General features: G+C 34.4%; 2 protein-coding genes across 7 annotated transcripts in view; one reads left to right on the top strand and one right to left on the bottom strand.

Moving 5' to 3' along the window:
- Positions 1–7,804, bottom strand: part of LOC115446839 (protein lethal(2)k10201) — a 13,766-nt gene extending 5,962 nt beyond the window's left edge. The window contains exon 1 of one of the 3 annotated variants that reach the window (XM_030173643.2): positions 7,662–7,804. The gene's annotated coding sequence lies outside the window, so the exon portion shown is untranslated. Of the gene's footprint in view, positions 1–3,563; positions 3,788–7,661 lie in introns of those variants that run through there. The other 2 variants (XM_030173642.2, XM_037436635.1) reach the window with 2 other exon arrangements.
- On the top strand, positions 3,164–23,334 carry LOC115446836 (ectonucleoside triphosphate diphosphohydrolase 5). Of its 4 annotated transcripts, none has more exons than XM_030173639.2 (11): positions 3,164–3,452; positions 6,591–6,714; positions 12,717–12,848; positions 13,208–13,296; positions 14,296–14,459; positions 14,950–15,041; positions 15,652–15,805; positions 16,381–16,530; positions 17,939–18,111; positions 18,859–19,022; positions 19,272–23,334. In XM_030173639.2, exons 1-11 carry the CDS (start codon positions 3,432–3,434, stop codon positions 19,359–19,361), a joined length of 1,353 nt encoding a protein of 450 aa, XP_030029499.1. In that variant the 5' UTR covers positions 3,164–3,431; the 3' UTR covers positions 19,362–23,334. The 4 variants fall into 4 exon arrangements, with proteins under 4 accessions (XP_030029499.1, XP_030029497.1, XP_030029498.1 ...); XM_030173637.2 differs by having other exon boundaries at positions 12,705–12,848; XM_030173638.2 differs by lacking the exon at positions 3,164–3,452 and adding an exon at positions 4,244–4,409.

Below are 23,334 nucleotides of genomic sequence, written 5' to 3'. Positions count from 1 at the left end.
ATACACTTGTGCCGATGTTTTGATACCTTTTCACAAAAATATGGCTCAGTCACTCCTTCATAGCTAACACCCCACCAAACCATCACTGAAGTCGGATAATGTCCACGTTGCACTCTGTCGACTAATTGGGAAGCTTCCTTAGAGCTTTGAGCATAAATACGGTCATTTTGTTTGTTAAAATGTTGCTCAATTGTAAAAATTTTCTCATCCGTAAACAAAATTTTTCTGTGACCTCCCTTTGCGTACCGCTTCAGTAGTTGTTTCGATTTTACCACCCTATTCTTCTTTAAATTATCAGTTAAGAAATGGCCAGTGCGTCTCTTATAGGCTGCAAGTCCTAAGTCATCTTTTAAAATACGCGACATGGTTCTAGGTGCTATCTTCATTTCCCGAGATAAAATCTTTTGCTTTCGGACAGGATTTCTTCGAATTCTTTCCTTACTGCTTTGACCACCTTTTTTCGTACCGAACACTACGTGGACGGCCAGATCTTTTCTGTCACAAACAGAGGAGGTCTCATTGTACCTATTAATAGCCCGGTACACAAACATTTTACTAATACCAAGTGTATGGAGAGTTTTAAAAATTGCATTTGGCTCCATACCTACTTTGTGTAATGCTATCACAGCGATTCGGTTCTCTTTATCACCCCACACCATTTTAATATCGCAAAATATTTTACAATGTATTGGCGCCAAAATGAGAAAACACAATGAACAATCGTATAAAAATGACAGATTCGAAATTCAAATGTAATATTTTTTTATAATTAAGTGTAACAGTATTTATGGCCAGACTAAGTATATGTATCTTTCTTTGGGCTTCACTTAGCCTTAACACAAGGTGCAGTGATGCCACTTTACCGGGAGCCGATAATTTTTTTTTTGTTGGGACATAAAAAAATCGCTAAATGGGCACTCGGATAGATAAAACTAGTCCTGGGTGGAACGTTACGGTTCTTTTTTTTTTATAAGTAATGGCACGTTAATCATTGAAGTTTCGCCATCTCTGGTCTAGGACATAATTTAGGTCATGAACACATATTTAGAACCTAGATTATCCTTATGACTTAACCTACAGGATCCAAAGAAATAACGAGTTAATATTGATAAACGACTGGGAAAATACCGAGCTGCAAAACTTGGATACGTGTCTGATTTAATTAGTGGTTTCAACTAATCCCTACTTTTCCCCTTTGAGGTTCCACGTCATCCGCAATGACTAAACAAAATGATGATTAGCGTCTTTAGTTTTACAGGCTTATCATCTACATCGCCGTTTAGCCACGCTTCTCTACTAGCCAAGGTTGTCGACAATGAATAATGATACGAATGAAAAACATTATACTTTGTAAAATACCCTCGTAGCTGAAGTTAATTTATAGGCATGGGATCATGAATCTTGGAATCTCGTAATCCCGGCCAATTTGCAGATAATTTTATACCAAACAAGAGGTCTAGGGTATTGAAAGAATTTTCGGGAAATAAAAATTAAAGTCATTTTAAAACGAAATGTTCTTATCCCTAGAACTTCAGATATAAAAGAAAAGAATTAAAGCAGGATGCGCTTTTATCCTTTGACATTTTTGGAGCTCATCCTGTTATACTGGAACTGATTTCAGTTGTGTTGGCAAGCGTATATAATGGAAACGTAATGAATGGCATTATAAAGGTTTGATAATAAAAATGATATTGCTATATTAGATAATTACATATAATTTTTTGCTGTGTAACGATTATTGGACGATTCTAAATATAAAAAAATAGTAACTAACTTAATAATTTTACTAGAAGTACAATAGTTTCGTGTTAAAATTAATTGGCTGTATAAAAGCGTGGAACGCACATGGAAGTATTTTTTCGCTCCCATGCCGGGCAACTGCCTAACTTGATATTCAAACCTATTTTTTTCTTAGTATCAATCCGGAGTCTGGAATTTGTGCCGATATAGCGATAGCCCCCTATCACATCATGAGATGGAACATAGTTTTCGAAAAGCGGATACCCTAGTTGTACACCTGCCTACCTTTTCGAGTATAACGGCGTGATGTGCGCGTATTACATCAGCTGATTTCCGACTGACGTTTTCGATTTTAATTTTATGTTATTGAAAGTTATAGTATGATTAATTTGTAGATTATAATTTGAGTCTCATTGTTTTAACAAAAGAAAAAAAATAATATGGGGTATCTTAATTTCGGGGTTATCTCCGAAACCCCGGGATCATAAAGGATTGAAATTAATTTTCTACCTACATTCCTCAAGGATATTATTAAGATAATTCAGGTGTGTAAGTAGTGTTAGATACATGAGCGGCGGACTTTAGGCACAACAGGGGAAAAGGGAAGCAAAAATATGTATATTTTTTAAATAGACATTTACGTATTGAAATAAAAGTAATTAACGGTTTTTATGTTTTATTTAAATTCTCTCAAATCCAAAGCCTTTGCAGCCTTTATGGTCTCGGAGTGGATGAGCTGTTGGTCGTCCAAAACCAAGAAGTTCCAGTAGTTTAATAAAAATAATTATAACCACAATATGAAGTATTATTGGCAGAGCTTGCTATAGAGGGACCCTATATCGAAATTTTTCGGGGGTCTTCCGCCCTTTAGGGCAAAGTAACCTTTTGGTACCTGGTTAAGATTAGTGTGTGGGATAAGAGGGACCGTATACCATTGAAACGGCTGGTACAGCGGTACTTTACGTAATAGGTAAGTATACAAAATCCAAGAAGAAAAGCAGCTATCCCCTCTCAACACCTGCCCCATGTGCGTAAACTCATATCCAGAAATTACCCCCTAAATACCATGAACTTCGCGTGTATATTACCATTTCCTAAATTATATAGATTTATACTTACAATCCTAGCTACGTAGGTGTAGCAAAATAAAAACTATAAACACCTACAGGAAACAAGGTAAGTGGGTACCTATATAAAAACGTTGTTAGATCTTGATTAATAAAATACCTAGGGAATAGGGGAACACACACAACTATAGGTACACCTATTTTGGCACCCCATTCAGCAGATTCACTGCGTTGAGATTATGTATTCATTCAATTCTCGACAGTACTCAGACTTGACCTCGATTTGTTGATTGTCGTTCATACAGCTGATAAAATAAAACCACTCATGCAAGTCATCATCGCGGGCCGCAGAACAGTTCGGCTGCCGACACGGTCCAAGAAATGCCGCTTAGTTGTTACTAAGATAATAACCTCAACTTCCTTAGCATCATTCAACTCATTATTTATATTACACTCGCGTAATACACACGTGAGTGAACAATCATTGTTATGAGTGACGTCTTTGATTAATAAAATAGGAACTGATATTGCGGCGTGTTTTTATTGATCGTGTTTAGTGCTCTAGTTACCGCATTTAGTGGTGTATTAACGGTATTCATAATATAAATAAGGAAAACAATAAAAATGTCCGTAAGGCAAAGAAAGGTGAGTACATGTATATTCATATTTTTGTATTGCGCAAAATGATGTAATATCTATTATAGCGGTTGAATAATATTTAACAGTTACAAAAAAAGTAAATACAGACTAACTTACAACTTTATTAGCTTCCTGTGTCCTTGGAACAAATTACCAATAAGTACTATAGTTTGGTTATTTTATCCTAAATACTGAATAGTAAATACGATCAAAGTACCTAATGGATTACTGTCTGGGAAGGGCCAGTTATTGATTTAGATACTAAGTATATTCATTTAAATTTTCGCCAGGTGTTGATAACAGTTTGTACATATTCTGCTCGTGTGAAGTGTCAAATTTATGATAATAGATAATAACAGAGAACTGTGAATTTATCCCGCCAGAGGCGCTACAGTAATCTAAAAAAAACTAAGAATGAAAAATTAGGTAGGTAAAATGTATATTTTTTATAAATTTGGCCTTTGGGTGTAATAAAAACGAGATTTAATTTATTTCCAAAAAATAAAGTAAATGTGCTTCGATATAACATATTGTAGTTGTATAAGAAAAATACGTTTTAACGCTTTAATTTAAGTATTTCAATATATGAGTGGTATAGTTGACACAGACGCATATGAAGGTCGATACTTTACTGTATCGAAACAGAAAAAAGGTGCAGTTTTCAATTTTTTGTTAGGATAATTATATTGAAAAGATAATGTTCTATTGTATGACCAATTAGTCGATTCTCAAAGTTGCTTTAGACAAAAATTGTCTATTGTTTATGACATTGACATTTCTTGTCATTATGAAGTTTTATTACAGTGGTTCGCCTGGTTGGTTGTTTAGTTTTTGTATTAATTTATTTAAAATGCGCTACGTTTACAGTATTCGAAATAAAATCAGTATTATATCATAATACGCTAGTTGTGATGTTTATATTTATTAACAATGGGAAAGTTCAGCACGTACAGATATTTAGAGGTATGATTTTATATTGAATGTTTAGTTTCTTTTTTTATAAATAGCATCTTGAAATCGTATATGTAATATTGTCGTAAATATAAAAAACCGCAAGAACCTTCGCTTATCTATAGTGTGATTGTGTATAGAATTTTCAATGCCTTAGGATTATTTTAATGCTAATTTTGCCGTGAAGTAATCGGAATAAACTCTATAGTGATATTATCCACGTAAATAAATCGTGTGCGAAATGCATGAATGGTGTTTTATATTGTTGATAATAGTAGCCGGTATTAAAAAGCAGAATATAAAAGACAAGTAACAAAATATTTTAATGGTTTGCCGTAAGTTCTTTATTTTCTTTGAAGTACTGACTTAATTTATTATATAGTAAAGAGCACTTTGTTTTTATAATTGATTATATACTTTTCTAATTAGTAAACAGATTCAATAACATTAACCATAAGTTTAATTACATAAAGATATGTAAATGTACCAGAAAAACACAGGAGTTTCTTATTCATTCTTCTTTGGTAAGAACTTCTTTTCCAAACTGCTGGTAGAGTTAATATTGATGAAATCTAAATAATGTATAAAATTTTACAGGTTCAAATAATTTATTTCATTTAATTTAATTTTAAAAGAATATACTACAGTATATTATAGCTTCCTCTGTTTATCTATCAGTGATTTCGCCAATATCAAGTAATAATAATAGTAAGTAAATATAAAGTGTGCCAATTAATTTTTTTTTCAAAAACAAATTTGGTAATGGACTTGATTGATCACAAACTTACAGAGAGTAGACATCAAAATGGTCCCACAGTAACTGATATGTGTAATATAATATAATTGTTTATCATAATATTATAAAAAAATAAATACCTCTCATCTACATATGAAGTATGAAACTAAAAGTTCAGGTTTTGATGTAACATTTTACTTTCACCAATAATATGAAATGTATGATGGTTGTTAGTGTGATTGGAAGTCATTCAGAAGGCTTAGATAACTAATGCCTAGAATAATTTGTATTACTATTGGAAGAGTGGAAAGAAAGACTTATTTTGTGTGAATCCTTAATCTTAATTTTTATTAAATATATATGTTGGTAATCAGCCACCCAAAAACATTACTTGGGTGTTAGATTTTGCATTTCAGTGATTTTTGTTACCACAGCCCATTAGTCTGTAACTTGCAATATACATGAGTTAAAAACACAAACTATCATTATATATTCTTAGCTGTTCTTATAATTGGTTAAATATAATAAATAAATTTATAAGAATACTATATATATACATTTTTGCCAAAGTTTTTATTATTTCTGCAGCTGCACAAAATGTTTATAATGTATAAGGTAAATTGTAATTTTATTAGAATTGCTATCAATGTTTTTTGTGTACACAGCTGTGATTGGCTGTTTATTATTTATTTATAATGTTGCATTATTTATGAAGCATAAAAATTACCTACAAGACATAGTTAAATAATTGTATGTACCACTCATTCGATTTTAGTAAAGAGTAGAAAGACTAAAGGTTTCCATTTATAAATGACTTCACACTAGGAGTGAGGCATTTTATAGTAACAGTTAAATATAACAGATAAAAAAATACAAATGGTAACTGTTACAAAAAAAAAAAGAAAAAACAGTTCCAGATCTACATGGCCAAAAGTTCCTTTACACACTTTCATAAGCTTGTATAATATTGTTGTTTATGACATTTTCATAAGGAAGAAAGAGATCTGCTATTACAGTCCTTTACAGTTACAGTCCGTTCCATTCTGTGGTGATGTTACTTTGTTACAAGCTTCTCTCTAGTCTTACATACAACATTCTTAGAAGGAAAGAGATAACACATGATTAACTACTTTGGTACAATAAAGACACAAATGGTAACAAATCTTAATGGGCACTGTATAGTATAAAGTAACAACCTGTTATTTTGTAACAGGGTTTAGGAACTATTTTTACTTCTCCTACATAATAAAAGGTTAAATATTTAGGTATATTATTGACTAATATTTGTATAAATGTATATTGGCATAATATAAAATTAAGAATACAATTATACGATTACCAAACTATAATTTATTATGAATTCATCTCTAACATTTAATTCTTTTTTTTTGCTTTAAATTTGAATCAGAAAAATATTTATATGTTTATGTAACTAATTTGTGATGTTTTTGTTGCAGTTAAAAGATGATAACTCTTCATCTCATGTTAACATAAGAAGTAGGACTATAAAGCAACCGCGGAGGTTGAAGAAAGTATTTATTATTCTCATTGTCTTAGCACTAATCGTCACATATTTCTTAGGTGAGTAATTTTATAAATTATTTCCTCATTATCAATAATACGTTTCGTCATTAAGTGTTTTGGCAAATCATTGTTGTATTTCTTACGAAATCTCTTATGGATCAGAGATTAAATATTGATTATAATAATAACTGATTAGAAATGTTTATTGGTAAGGCTTTAGACATTGGACCAGTGGCGAAGGGTCCATATAGATAGATTTCTGTCGACTTCTCTTTATGTAAAATCTTATTATCATTAGAACGATTTGCAGACCGCATCCATGCATATAAGTACCTATATGTTGCGTCGGGTTTCCCTTTCGGAAAATTTTATATGTCGCCACTGCATAGGACTATCATGTTTTATCGTGGTATGTTTCATGACCTCATCTCAAAACTTAATTTTACAGAGATCAATTGAGGAAACTGAACCATATGTTTATTAGGGTATTACAGAAATTATTAACCAAAAATATATTTTGACAACAAAGCTTTATTATGTAAAATATTTTTCGCTTCTATTATTCTGTAAATACTAATTTGAAGATCTCTAATGTTTTTTATTTGCGCGATTGAAATTAAAAGAACGCTATAAATTTTATATAAATATAGCGTGCAGTAGGATCAAAAACATTGGTAAATTTAAAGACCATTTTCACTTTCAACTCTAAACTGAACTTGAATAGAGTTTATAATATTTTATTTAGTTCAAACGATGGCACAGAAGTACTTAACGCGCTTTGTCTGTATTGGTTAACTCAAAACGCGCCGTGGCATGCAACACCTTGTGCATTTAATTTTAAATTGCCTCAACCTGCACTTGGTACAGATAATAGAATTCCATACAATATTCTGTTAAATAAGCCTCTTATACAATATATTACAATATATTTTCTACTTGTCTTATAACAAGTGTAAACATGTCCCTATTTTACGCTGAACATTGAAACAAATTGAAAAACATACCTCCAATTGAAATCGTAAAAGTTTAATTTCACAATAATGAATTACGCTTGTGTACGTGCGGCAGCCAGTGCTCAGTCGCGAACAATTGTTTGTGAACTTTGCCGGCAAGCTGTGTACACGGTACGCGGTGGTACAAAATATCTAGTCGTTGGCAGAATAAATATATGTTCAAAAGGTAACACGTTTGAGAAGGCAAACATGTGTTTGTATAGTAAGAGTAAGACAGTAAAAAAATCCCCTATACTATACGGTTATCAAAACTGCGCTTCGATTAGAACGCCCGTAATTGCAGACGGATAGGCCCCTAATAGATGTCATGATGCCACTCAATCTTATGCAAGTATTTTAGTTAGATAAGAAAATGGGTTTTGTAGTATTTGGATTGCTTAACACTTGAGAGTTTAAATAAAAATTAAGACACTGAAGTATCGCAAGGGATTTCGTTTATAAAAAATGTTTTGGTTCAAACTCATATATGAATAGTATATAACCGCAAATATAAATTATATGACGCAGCGTTTCTCTTAATGTTATCTGATTTAGACACAAAAAACTCAGTAATTGTAATGGTTTGTTATTTCCCAGCCAATTTATCAGATGCGCCACAACCGCGAATCTAATTATTAAACACAAACACGACAAATCACGCGCTTTGCACTTTTCAGGGGTAGACAGTGTAAAACACATTTAGTCAGTTATTTTGCTGCCTACTAGTTGTCCCGCGGCTTCGCCCGCGTGGAAGGCAGTGTGTCACAAAGTTTTTCCCGCGTAAATCCCGAGATTTTTTACAACCGCACGACCTCTTCAATAGTAGTCGTTATATTTCATTCAATTTACATAAAACCGCAATGTACTATTAACCTAAACCTTCTTCAAGAATTGCACTATCTTTTAATTAAACTCGTACAAAAATCCGTTCAGTAGATTTTGAGAAAATTGACCACACATAGGAAGACAACTTTTGGGGGACTTTGATTTTATAATACTTACAGATAGTTAGGGGACATCCATTAATCACGTGATGTTTTTAGTGACTTTTTAACCCCTTCCCCCCTCTGGTGACGTGTGGTGAGGTTTTAGACTACCACTCTCCCCCTAACCAAAATCACGTGTATTTTTAGGACAAAGTATATTGAAATGTTTATATTAAACTAGCGACCCGCCCCGGCTTCGCACGGGTGCAATATTTCTCCACTATTTAATGGATGTTATTATACATATAAACCTTCCTCTTGAATCACTCTATCTATTAAAAAAACGCATCAAAATCCGTTGCGTAGTTTTAAAGATTTAAGCATACAAAGGGACAGAGAAAGCGACTTTGTTTTATACTATGTAGTGATCCCGCGATCAACGAAAAATAAATACGTGATATCTCATTAACTCCCCCCCCCCGTGATATTTCGTGTTTATTTTCCTCCCCCCTCCCCCTTTTTCGAGCTTCACGTGGTTAATGGAAGACCCCATAGATTTAATGTGGGCCTTATTGCCATTTACATACCGGTTACAATCTGAGTGTTAAAATTTATTTAGAAGTATAAAACCAAGGCTACCTATATATTTAACTGATTTAATTTGTTATCGATAAATTAATGATTTTTATAACGGCAAAAACGTTTCCCGTGTTATATTATCGCTTTGAGATATTTATCTATTGTTTGCGCGGCATCGTAAACATAATTAATTAATGTCTTGTACTGTTTCTCAAACTGAAGTTTATCAATGCTGTAAAAATCTTAGTATCATAAGAAAGTTAAAACAATTATAATTAATTTTGAAATAGAAATATATTTTTATTTAACTTTATTCTTAGCCTGGTGTGTTTTACATTGTATGGTTTTTGCACAAGAACTTAAATCAATGGTCAATCCCCGATTATTTTTATGTTATTAAATCTTGGTAATTTATTTAACTCTTAGTATTTTTCTTATATAATTAGATATTTTTAAGACTATAAAATATGTTAACAAAGTTACTGAAAACAGCTACATATCATTTATAAATTTATTTATTCACTCTTTTTTTGATACAAGTAAATCAATTTCAAATAAAAAATATGAGAATAAAAAAAATAAGTAAAAATTACGGTCTTATCTAGGGTTGCCACCCGTACTTTATAATAAAGTATTGTACGTTATTTCGGGTAATTGTACTCTATACTTTATGAGAACAATAAAGTACGTGAAAATACTTTATTTACCATGATATGATTCCTCTAAGATTTTTCGTAATTTTTTTTGCGTAAAACAACGGTAAGTAATGGTATAAAAATGGCAGCAAGTATTTGATAAGTCTGGTGACATATTTTTTAAAATTGTATGCTTTAATTTCATTTTTATTATATTACGTCAGCACTCACAGAGAGAGTTCAAATTTTGTGATGTAAAATACCAAATGACTAGACGAACAAAATAATTCGTGTTTGGATGTGAAATAATAATTTTACTTGTTAAAAGTTCCTAAATTTAATTTATGTTTAGGAGCAAAATAATAAAGTATAAATAATTTGTACTTTATTTTGACACCATGTACTTTTTCTTCTACCTTCAATTTACCGATGTACTTTATTTGCCCAAAAAAAAGGTGGCAACCCTAGTCTTATCGCACGAGACAATATCGTCCAGACAACCATGGGATGGATGTAAGAGGATAAAGAAAGGGCAGTCTAGTGAATAGAATAATAACGTGGATTAATAAAAAAATAAATTTAATTAATACCATTATTTCAAAATTCGTAAAATATGAAAAATATGTCGCCCCCCACCTGGAAGTTCTATGGATGCTTTTAAAATAAAAAAGCGAATTGGGTTAATGTTGAGAATATTTATGCTGTAATCGTGTACATATAACGACTTGAGTTTATGAGTACATTCATTGTATGCATAATTCAAGAAGACAGTGCTTATTTAACCACCACAGTTCCATTGTGCCCGTGCCTTACACGAGTTAATAACAATTCGCCATTCGCTTTCGGTGTTCACATAGCACAATGACTATGAAGTCTGAAATTTAAAAATAGAATTCTAACGTTCCATTTCATTTTTTTAAATGTAACGTTTAATTTTCAAGTGAAGTGATCGTGTATCGATATTGCTTCCAGACAGTTACGTATCGATTAATTTGTGCGCCAAGAAAAATGAATGTCACAACGCCTACGGTAATGCGTACATTACCTGTTTTAATAGCAGGTTTGTGTAATTAGATGTAGCCCTGTAGTTAATATCGATAAAGTCGAAAATTTAATACGTATCCTTGGAAAATGATTAATAATTTAGAAACACTGTTGAAACTGTTAATATTTAAATTACACTCAGGAAATAAAATGTAGTTTCAACCCGATTACGATGTATTGAATTTGTATGTATTATGTTTTCAAATCTTCGTATTGTAAGAAATTAGTTTATCTTTGAAATATTAGTGTTGAAATCGCTTGAATAAATTATAATGTAACTTATATTTCTCTTTTACGTTTTATCGAAATAGGTATTACATATATTTTCTTTCTTCAGAGTTAAATACAGTATTAATTTGCAAGTGTAATACCTGAATATTTTAGTCAAAATTAGATTAGTAAAAGTATTTGGTATTAGGCAAACAGATTATAAATAAATAAAAATATATTTTTATACAATATGTAAGGTTACTCTAGGGAGCTGTTTAAGGAGGGTATTCAGTGTTCCACTCTAGTCCCAAATAAGTAAAAAGTATATTACCTTATTTTTTACAGGATATGTAGCATCTAGGTAATTTTGCCTTCCTAAGCCAAGTTTGAAATATGGACGGAAAACGGATGATACGTAAAGGTCATATTCATACGTAATAAACGATAAGATAGGTCAAACAAGTAGTTGGCTTAAGGGTACCCACAGTTTGGGAGTCTAATATTACGATTTTTTTAGTTTTAATCTTTTTTCTTTTTTTTTATTAGTAACGTGCAAGAGTGAACTGCACTGCTGTTCTTAAACGCTATTTTTTTTGATAAATTTTGACTAAGTTAAAAAACATATATGCTCATTTTAACTATGTATTAAAATTTTTCGCAAGAAAAATATCATTTAAATCATTAGCCTTTCAACCGTAGATATCAATTATTTTAGATAGAAATTCTGTCGAATAAAAAAACCGTGTCTGGACATGTTTGGATTACTAATGCGGTCTGCGGTCGACAGTGGTATTCATAGCACGTTAAAAACAAGTTCAATTCACTGACAATCTTATTATTAGTTATTGTGTCACAAAAAAAAATTATCCTCGTTTAACAATTAATATTGAGACGTAAAAACTCTTATATACATAGTATCTCGCCTCTATCCCATAGGGGCAGGCAGACTATGAATTGCCATATTGCACGATTCTGTCATACTTCGCATCCTCCACCCTCGTCAATATTTTAATGCATTCGGTTCAAGGTACTTTTGATCTGGCCTTTACTAAGAAACTCAGATATCTGATATGAAGGCTCTTCCATCCACATTCGCCTTATATATCCTCTTTGTCAGTTTCCTGTCATTCATCCTCTCCAAATGGCCAAACCTTTATAAACACTCTTGATTATTAAAAACCAAAAATAAACTCATATATTCGTTTTATACTTACCTCTTTGCTATAATTATGTTTAATGTGTCGATATTATGTAAAACACACACACTCATGCCACAGACAGACATACTCGACAGAACTATATATAAAATTATGCAATTTGTCCATATCATTATGGCACAAGTCTGTTTACGAGTGCGAGTCTTTCTGTTTGTTCAGAGATAACGCAATCAAATCCTATTCTAATAAATGGTTTTCTCGATTCGGTCCAATGACGGAGTGAACGTGTCTTATTAAATTAATAATATTTTTTTCTAAATAAATATTAGTAAAAAACTTTGATTTGTTAAAAAAACTGTTAAGTGTTGCATTTATTTATATTACACAGTCTGTATAGGTTAATTTACTAAATAAAAAAAGTGTCCATTACTGGATCCACGACTTTGAAAATGCTATTAAGTATGCAATTATTGGAACTATATGTGCGTTGGTTGTTCGGTATAGGGTTGTTTGCAGGCCAGTCGCAATGGCTGGACGGTATAGCGAAGAGCCTCGGGTACGAGAGCGTGTACCACTACGCAGTGATCATAGACGCCGGTTCGTCTGGGTCCAGAGTGCTCGCGTACAAATTCAGGGTGCCTTTTACAGGTGAGTGTATTTTTTTTTATCGAAATTGAACTTTATTATTGTGATTTTAATATACTTATTTGAGTAGTATACTGTGTTGGTGATTCATGAGACAAAACAAATAGTATCTTTGTTGTTTTTGCCTTTTTGGAAGAGTTTGATACCACACCAGTGGGTAAGCGTGGAGCTGCTATAACTTTTTTTATTGCAGCATGTACCGCGTTCTGATCAGGCTGATTACGTTCTCAAAGGTTTTAGTCGAAATTTAAGCCCCAAAAATTTATAAAAAGTCCCACAAAAAATGGCGCTACACTGTTGAAATTAAACTGAAAAAAAAACGACATAATTAATTATATTTTTTTTATTTAACTGTTTTTCAGTATTTAGCCAAGCCAAATTGGACCTTGTGGATGAATACTTCGAGGAATCTAAGCCAGGGTTGTCATCGTTTGCAAATGATCCCGCTAAGGTAAAACACCCTTTGTGTTATGTTTTTTGAAAACAATTGAATGTGAGGAACTGTACATATGTCAAGATAAGGGCTTTGACGATGGATGCTGCGATTTTACAATGAGATATTGTAATTGGCTCACATTGGCGTGACCAAAAATGGGGTCGACAATTCGTAGGCGGGGAGGACCAAGAAAATTTATCTGGTTTGGTAGAAAAGAACTAAAATTTTAGCTTGACTTTACCTATCAATGTAGGCAAATAATATTGACAGGGCTCGTAAGGCACGATGACCCCAACATAACTGTTCTGACGCCCCTCGCGATGGCTAGGCGGTGGCTGCAATGCATTTTCTCTACGAAGCCCAAAAAAAAGTACCAACAGAATCAGCAAAATTTTTACTAGAGATCCCTTGAGATATTGAGAGATGAGAAAAAAAATTGGGAAGCTTTAGACTAGACTGACTTCATATATTTACCTAAACAAGGTGAACGGTACACTTCGCAAACATGACAGAAATGTCAAATGAATGCATGATGTGTTTGTGCAAGTGTATTTACTTTATTATTGTTATAATTATGATCTCAATAATGTTATCTTAGAATGGCTCTCAAATATTTAAATAAGGTCACACCTTCATGACTACGGGGTGCGCAAGAGTTACTAGTGCGTGTTGATTGGGGACATTTAAGAATTCCACCACGGTATCCCCTGCTGGTCGTAAAAGACTTTTTTGAGGGTTGCGGGGTGAGCAAGGGGAAGGCTGGTCGCTCATCTACTCCAATGGGGCGCTCCCAAAACGGACAAGAATGCGGGTAGTTGGCCTCCCGGTGTCTTAGATGTCAAAAGCGTCTATCGGATCTTTATGTATATAATATTAATGAATTCATATGTGTATAAATATAGGGTTTTTGTTTCTACCAATGTACCGCAACAGCAAGCAAAAAAAAAAATGAAATTTGTGTATGACGCTCCTTTGTATTGAAGCCAGCGAAGTAAATTAAGGTAATGTGTCCAGGGCGCGGACACAATAGTGCAGTTAATAAAGAGGGCGGAGTTCCTCACGCCGCCCGAGAAGAGGAAAGACACTCCGATCATAGTGCGCGCCACCGCTGGCCTCCGTCTACTGCCCGCTGAGAAGGCACAACAGCTGATCGATGAAGTGCAGCTAGCTGTGTCCAAGTGAGTATATTGAGATAGGTAGGTAGTTCTACTACTGCTCCTTACTGGTGGTAGGTTATATGAAAGATTCCACCTGGGTAGGTACCACCGCAAAGTCTCTTTCTGCTACCAAACAGCGGTGTGTAGTCACTGTTCCGGTTTGAAGGACATTGTAGTCAGTGTAACTACTAGATAAAATAAGAATAACATCTCATGTCTCAGGATGGCAAGCGCAGTAGAATACCAAACAATACTTTGTAATTCAAGTCGTTGGATTGTGTTTCTACTGTTTATGGGCGGTCAAATCGCTTACCACCAAGCGAACGGCAAGCTCGTTTCTTTATTCAAAGCAATAAAAACAAAAAATATATAGCTTTTTTAATAAAACTAAATGACGAGATGAGATTACTAAGGCAAGAGTCATAAGGGGTAAAAAGGATCGATAATAATACTAAATTTATATACTCAATAATATATATTTTTTGTGATTGAACGTTATTGTTTTCCTCAGATTGGGCTATGATGTGGGTCCCAACAGCGTCAAGATCATGGACGGCTCCGACGAGGGAATATTCATCTGGTACACAATCAACTTGTTGCACAGTGAGTAATTATATTTATGTATTTATATTTAAGTATTATATTTTTTTATTATAGTATTATATTATAGTAGTATATTTAAGTATTATGATTTTGAATAGAATAATAAAAATAATTTTAACAAAAAATTAAACCGCCTTCAAAAACCACTCAAAACCAAAAAATAATTTCACATAACAGGTATATACTGGAAACTAATTTTGGAGTCGGTGCCTAATTAAAATTTCTAGTTAAACTGAATAAATACATTAACAAATATTAATGGAGAATAATTGGACGTAAATGCGATGTTTTTACTGATGGAAAATATAGACATTATAGACTAGACCTAATTTGGCGTACTCCGCTCATTTTCGACCTTACTGTGGGTTAGATCGTTTTGGCTTATCTTCGGCTAATCATACCCGTCAATTGGCGTCTCATCCATCTATTATGTAACTTAGCAGTTTTCGAAATGGCTTAACACATTACTACCCACCCCTGAAAAGGCAAGCTATTTTCTCGTAAACGCTACAGCGACTTCATTGCTGATGGTAAGTAGAATTACATCCACATAGACCCGATTCACGAGATATTTTTTTTTACCATAGAGCTGATAAAATAATATTTTCAGATCTGATGGACGGCGAGACGATGGCCGCGCTGGACCTCGGCGGGGGGTCGACGCAAATCACGTTCGAGCTGAACGACAGAGACGCGAAGCTGTACCCTGCAGCCGACCAGTATGTGGTGCCGGCTGGTAACAACATCACCCTGTATACGCACAGGTGGGTTGGGAAAATGATAAGCAAAATAAAAAAAAAATGTCCTAGGTGGAGTCAAATCATGGTTACCATAGCAATTCATTATCAGCAGAATTCTATATGGAAAATTAATTTTTTTAGCAAGAGGAAATGTGCTCATCGAGCTTCCAAGATCTGATCTTCATAATCTATTTGAGAGATATTGTAAATTTGTAATTAGTGTTTGTTGCCTAAAAACACAGATCATTATCGACAATGAAATCAATATGATTTAAGCAGTTTTGGGTTGGATCATTCCGCACATGATGTTAATGGGACATGGAAATCATTTTGTAGATTCTTATATAGTTTAATTAAGAAACTACTTCACAGCATTTGATATTGTTGAGTTTCATATGTAGCGCGATTGTCACGTTAAGGTCTTAGGTTCGATATCCGGGTCAATTACAGTGGTTAGATTTTCTTGTTCAGTATCAGAGTTCCTAAATTACACCTGATATTGCAATAGGTAATACCTCTTGTGAAATGTGGCCTCTATCTACCAGGCTATCATAAAAAGATAGAAGTCACGTTTCTACAAATATGCATTTTATTTCCAGTTATTTAGGTCTAGGTTTGAACGCCGCTCGCTACGGCGTGTTCCTGCAAGAGGCTGGCGGTAACGACACGCGCGAGTTCACGTCCGTGTGCGTTGAGCCGATCATACAGCGCGAGCCGTGGACGTACGCCAACAAGGAGTACTTCGTCAGGTATGGTGTCCTAGTACTTAGTAGTTTGAGATATGGTTGTACATTGTTCGTGGACGTATGCCAACAAGGAGTACTTCGTCAGGTATGGTGTCCTAGTACTTAGTAGTTTGAGATATGGTTGTACATTGTTCGTGGACGTATGCCAACAAGGAGTACTTCGTCAGGTATGGTGTCCTAGTACTTAGTAGTTTGAGATATGGTTGTACATTGTTCGTGGACGTATGCCAACAAGGATTACTTCGTCAGGTATGGTGTCCTAGTACTTAGTAGTTTGAGATATGGTTGTACATTGTTCGTGGACGTATGCCAACAAGGAGTACTTCGTCAGGTATGGTGTCCTAGTACTTAGTAGTTTGAGATATGGTTGTACATTGTTCGTGGACGTATGCCAACAAGGATTACTTCGTCAGGTATGGTGTCCTAGTACTTAGTAGTTTGAGATATGGTTGTACATTGTTCGTGGACGTATGCCAACAAGGAGTACTTCGTCAGGTATGGTGTCCTAGTACTTAGTAGTTTGAGATATGGTTGTACATTGTTCGTGGACGTATGCCAACAAGGATTACTTCGTCAGGTATGGTGTCCTAGTACTTAGTAGTTTGAGATATGGTTGTACATTGTTCGTGGACGTATGCCAACAAGGAGTACTTCGTCAGGTATGGTGTCCTAGTACTTAGTAGTTTGAGATATGGTTGTACATTGTTCGTGGACGTATGCCAACAAGGAGTACTTCGTCAGGTATGGTGTCCTAGTACTTAGTAGTTTGAGACCTGGTTGTACATTGTTAGATATGGACCTCATTAACGCTAGGGATTCGGTTCAAAGTAAATTATATCATCTACGTCTTGGCGGCGTGATGGTGGATAGTAATTCTGGTGAATTCAACATAATCGTACAGTTGTTTCTGAGATTAGAGGAATTAATAGCTATTTCCCGTGCAAACAATATATTATTATGTTCATTAAACTTGTTTGAAAAAAAATATGGGCATTTTAAATATTGCTGTGTGAAAGAGTGGGTGTGTAGAGGGAATATATCGCTATCTCTTTCTTACGCTCGCCTCGTATGTCTGGTGACGTCACGCCTAGTAAGGCGTACATAGTAATGTACGTCTACTATTTAACTGGCTGTTACCTCGTCCACTGAGTTTTAATTTTTATATCCTGGTAGCATAAAAAGTAGTCTATATCATTCAAGAGCAATGTAGCTTCCTATTGTTGAAAGAATTTTCTAAATCAGTTAGTTTAAGAGATTAACTCCTACAAACAAACAAAGTTAAACTTTTCCTCTTTATAATATTATAGATTTTCGAATTATTTTTTTGCATGATATTTTTTTTAGTAATAAAGATTATTGAGAACATTTAATTTTTGAAGTAAATGGTAATAAATAAAGTATGTCGTGGCAGCGGCGCGGCGCGTCGCAGCGGCATGAAGCGCGCGGCGGCGCTGCAGCTGTGCCACGCCGCGGTGCGCCAGTACGTGCTCGGCGCCATGGACTGGGAGCCGCAGCAGCCGCCGCGCGGGAACGTCGCCGCCATGAGCTTCTTCTACGACATCGCCGCTGACGCCGGCATGATCGGTAGGACTGATGATACTGCTACCATCTTTATATAGCACGATAACATCAAGGAAACTGATGATAAGTGAAGTGCTGTCAAAATAGTATTAAAATAATATCAGCCCTGTATTATATACTTGCCCACTACTGAGCACGGGCCTCCTCCACTACTGAGAGGGATTAGGCCTTAGACCACCACGCTGGCCTAGTGCGGATTGGTAGACTTCACACACCTTCGAAATTCCTTTAGAGAACTGCTAAGATGTGCAGGTTTCCTCACGATGTTTTCCTTCACCGTTAAAGCGAATGATAAATTCACAAAGAATACACACATGATTTTAGAAAAATCAGAAGTGTGTGCCCTTGGGATTTGAACCTGTGGAAATTCGTCTTGGCAGTCCGTTCCACACCAAACTAGGCTATCGCCGCTTTTTTTATAAAAAAATAGTAAAAAAATAGTATTGCAAAGTTCAAAAATAAGTTTTTAAGTAAATATTTATTTGAAAATATACTTCAACCTGCCACAAGCCACGACTTAAGACATGCTCTTGTTTCCCAACTGTCGATGGATGGTATCCGTTCTGTTAATTCCCACCTTACTTAGGTAAAGCTCACCATGGCGTATATCCGACGAGTTACAACTCTGTTAATACTCCATCTCATTTCATTTACCGTCAGGTGTAGTGTAGCCACTAAGTTGGTTTTTGAAGTCGATATTATTTCCGCAAATAGTTGTAGTTAGTATGTAGTAGTGCGTGTGCGTTGCAGACGTGATGCAGGGCGGCACGGTGTCGGCGGGCGCGTACCGCGCGGCGGCGGCGCGCGCCTGCTCCGCCTCCAACGTGGAGCAGCCCTGGGCCTGCGCCGACCTCGTGTACGCCGTCACGCTGCTCAGCGACGGCTACAAGATCCCCGACAACCAGCCCATATCCGTACGTTATCTATTTTTTTATCTCGTGTGTAAAAAAACTTACGAGTGAATTTTTTCCTTTCTAAAAAAAAAAAATTAAGTTAAAATTTTAAGAAAAAATTTTTGTCTTCGTCTAAAATTAATTAAAACCTTTATAGTTTCATTCGATAAAAAAAGGTATGAAAATATTTTAAAATGTGAATTCGTTCAAATTTTTTTCTAACTGGCTACACTACTTAGCTAAAATACACTATGTTATTTTCTTCAACAGCTGTTTAAAAAAGTGAACGGGCATGAAGTATCGTGGGCGCTTGGGCTCGCGTACACAACAATGATGAACAAGATGGCCGCCGCCGCTTAGCAAAACGCCAACCCTTTATAACGAGCTTACACACGGTAATATGGAACGCAACACCTTATTCCAGGTGCAGATTACAGTCGATTTCAATACACGATTTTAACCGCTACTTTTGGATCTATAGCACAAATAGACCAATCAATAAAATGAATTTGAAATGCTTACAGATTTTGATTGGTTTATTGTTACTATTAAGGCGTAATAAACGGTTAGTATAATCCATGTGAATCAGCTGTAAGCGAAGATTGACCGAAAGCGAGCAAGCATGCGGTTCGGATCGGCGAAACGTTCGCTTGGTATGTACCCGGCATAATATTACCATAGTAACATAAACCTTCCTTAACATCACGGCTTTAAGGACTTGTAGCCAGAGCCGCACACAAGACAGTACAAGTGTTGCGTCCATTTACTTGCAAATTGTAACAACGCCATGCTTACCGTAGCTCGTATAAACATAGATCACTACGCCACTCGTAGTCCGTATTACTAACACTTTAAGGACCCTTTTGATTTGGGTTTCAGTTTATTTGACAAATGGAATCGGTTTCTGTTTGGTTGTGATGGTGAGTTTTTTTATCCTGGCAGAGGATACGCCTTGATACGTTATAGTCCAAATATACTGACGATTATAGGATGTGTCTATGGTCCGCAGAATAGAGTAGTTTGTTGTGTTTGATTTTGCATGTAACAGCAAAAACTGTAGCGAAGAAATCGTGTGAAAATGAAAATGGTATAAGCTATTGAAAAATAATCCAATTGGAAAAAATTCAATTCTTCCAATGGGCTAGAGTGGGTGTGCATTGTATTCTCGCTATATTTTTCTCATTTTAGAAGCTAAGTTATTTTGAGTGTTTTTTGAAAATTCGTGCTCTTGATTTTGAAAGACGTTAATGTTAGATATTAAAAGAAACAACTACCCTATTATGCCAGCTTTGTATACTTAAAAATGTTTGCCATTTAATATAACAACAATATTTCAAAATTTATTATATAAATTTATTACCATCGAACCTAGGAATATTAATTAATAAATCTCGAATCCCTTTATTGACTGCGATAATAGCCAAGTATTTCAATAGTTATTTTCTTTGTTAAAAAATATGAAACTAGGGTAAACAAACCAAATGTTGGCACTCTCAAAAATATGTTACATTTCTAACTATAATTAGATTACCAGTATCAGATTATTTTTAATAACAATTTAAAACTATAGAAAAGAATAATACAAGTTTAGTTCGGATCCTTCAAATCTTATTATTATTATAGTTTAAGGCTGGTTTTGTGCCAATCTTGGTTATTTTACCCTAAATAGAAAACACGCAAATCATAAGGCTCATCTATCAACTACGTCTGCATTAATTGGATTGTAATTTCTTCTCACCCTAGTAAAGGCTATATTATAGTACCGTTTCGTGCATGTTTCATAAGAATTATTAGTTGATAAAGCGCTTTTTTGAGTTCCTTTCGTGTGTTTTTTATATCGACGTCCCATGACGTCCTTAATTGTCATACGACGTACGATGACATCAAAATGGAGACTAAAAAACCTTATGTTTGTTTAATTTATATTTTTTGTGAATCAATAGCAAAAAATGTGTTTCAAATGACTATTTGTTTAATTGTATTATTGTAACAATTATCAATATGATTTTCCATAATTCCAATAGTTTTAAAATAGATATTCATAAATGTAATAGTTGTGTAATTATAGGCTGTGACAAGTGATTTTGTGGTACCGAGTAAGGCAGGGATGGCGAACTTTTAATGGTTAGCGTGCATGGCCGCCAATATCACTTTTAGGGAGAAGCATCTGCATCTACACTATAAGTACGTACTACATAATATTACATGAACATTTTTTTTTTCAAATAGAAATCGCGCGGGTATTTGCATATGACAAACCATAATAAAATCTCTGTGGTCGATAGTTACCATCGTCATTCAGTTATTTTTATGGTAATTTGTTCCGGACAGGGGGGTGCACGGGCACCCTTTGCACCACCATTACGGCACCCATGTTGAGGTGCCATTATTTATAACAAAAAAATATGGCCTGTAACATGCAATCCAAGACCGGTTTTATTCATCCAAGTGCCCCTTTTTGGCGACTTTTTTATGACCCAACTATGTTTTTGGCATGTTCGCGTGCCATTGGTTTGCCATCCCTGCAGTAGAGTTTTCCTGAGTATACAATTGACTTGTGCTATACCATATAAAGAATACAATTGACTTGTGCTATACCACGTGATTATAAAATTGACGGTTAAAACTTATTTTGTGACGTTACTCAATAGTGTTTGTCATTATTTACAGTAAAAATGTGTATTCTCATTTTTTTTCGATTCTAGATGTGGTAGTATATGTGCAATCAGATACAGAGGATTTTTCACAAGTATTATCATAGTTTTAATATAGTTAAATGTAGAAAGTACGTTTTCATTACATGATTCCATACTCTATACTTCAGCATTTTAAGTAAATAGAACATATAGCCGCGGTTCAAAATTAAATTCCACATGACTGTATTGTAAAATATACTTTAGTATATAGATAATTGAGAATAATGTTGAGATTTATAAATTATTCGCATGACTCGATATCAGCAACAAGATTTTATGGAAGAGATATCGTATTTTACTGCTCACACGGGGTTTTGAGTAAGAAACACGAATTCCACGCACATTAATGGCTAGAACGTAGAATGTGGAAGCGCCTTAATGTGTACAAGTCAGGATAAAACAAAAAAAAAAACATATATTTGGGTTTTAAATTTTTATTCTATATTGTAGTTTTTTTTTTCTGTATAACTTGCTCGCTGTCAGTTTGGAGAGTTTTTATTACTGCTTTAAAAATATTTGCAAGTGCAATTATGTATATTTATAAAAATATTCAACGTGTATATTATGCTGTAAATTATGTATTAAATCTCGTATTACCGTACCATATAATTTTTTATATTATTTATGAAAATATCCGTGGTCCAAATATAATTCTAAATATTTTTGTTGCAGATTTTTTATGAAGGTTGTACACTTGTGATATTATGTTCTATTGATTTTTATATCCTGTGGTTTTCGAGGTTTACGTTGGCCCTGATCTGTGCATCGTTTATAGGATCAGGCTTATAAAAATTAGAATTGAATTTAAAATATTTTTTTAGGCAACTATCATTAGATTGTTGTAGGTTAGGTTTAATAACTAAACGCACTTACCATAATAATCGCGGTAACGACCTCTTAATGTAAAAACCTCTTTACGCCCTGAGCACAGATCCAGTTATTTGCAATAAGCGACTGTCGCTCGGTAAGTTCTACATGTCCGCATGCACTTTGTATCTATTCGACTCATTGGGAAGCATCGAGAACATGTTTAAGGCTGGCGTCGATTAGAGCAGAATCGAAACCTGCCGAATCGAATCGCATTTATATTGCATGTGCGGTTATTCGGAACAGCGTGCTGCAGTGCTGTCCTACAACCGTTTTCAATACACAATCTCAATCTCTATCTTCAAATTGATTCCGAGAATGAACCAATCAAATTAATTTAGTTGTAGGCAAGTCAAAAAATGTTCTGATTTGTGAATTTTTGATAGAACGAATAGAACTATTGGGATCGTTTATTGAAAATGGCGGATAATGGACACAGTTTTATAGTAAATGAATAGCGGGGGATTGATACAATTCGACTCTGCATGCGTAGTCGATGTGAGAAATGTATATCGGGGAATTGATACGATTCGACTCTGCGAACGTAGTCGATGTGAGAAATGTATGTCGGGCGAATTGATACGATTCGACTAAAGCATAGTTGATGCTAGCCATTATATACTTCTGTCAGGTCAGATTAAATTTGTAAATCGAATGACAATCGCTGCCGCCACATATTTCAGCGCACTATTGATTTGTAAGAAGTTATAGCAGACGCAATATTGGTGTTATGTGTAAAATTGTACAAATTTAATAAATGTTGAATCTTA

Source organism: Manduca sexta, chromosome 9 (genome assembly GCF_014839805.1).
Source record: "Manduca sexta isolate Smith_Timp_Sample1 chromosome 9, JHU_Msex_v1.0, whole genome shotgun sequence".
Taxonomy (NCBI): Eukaryota; Metazoa; Arthropoda; class Insecta; order Lepidoptera; family Sphingidae; genus Manduca; species Manduca sexta.
Note: the sequence above shows the minus strand (reverse complement) of the source record. Positions and strands in the feature narration are given on the sequence as shown.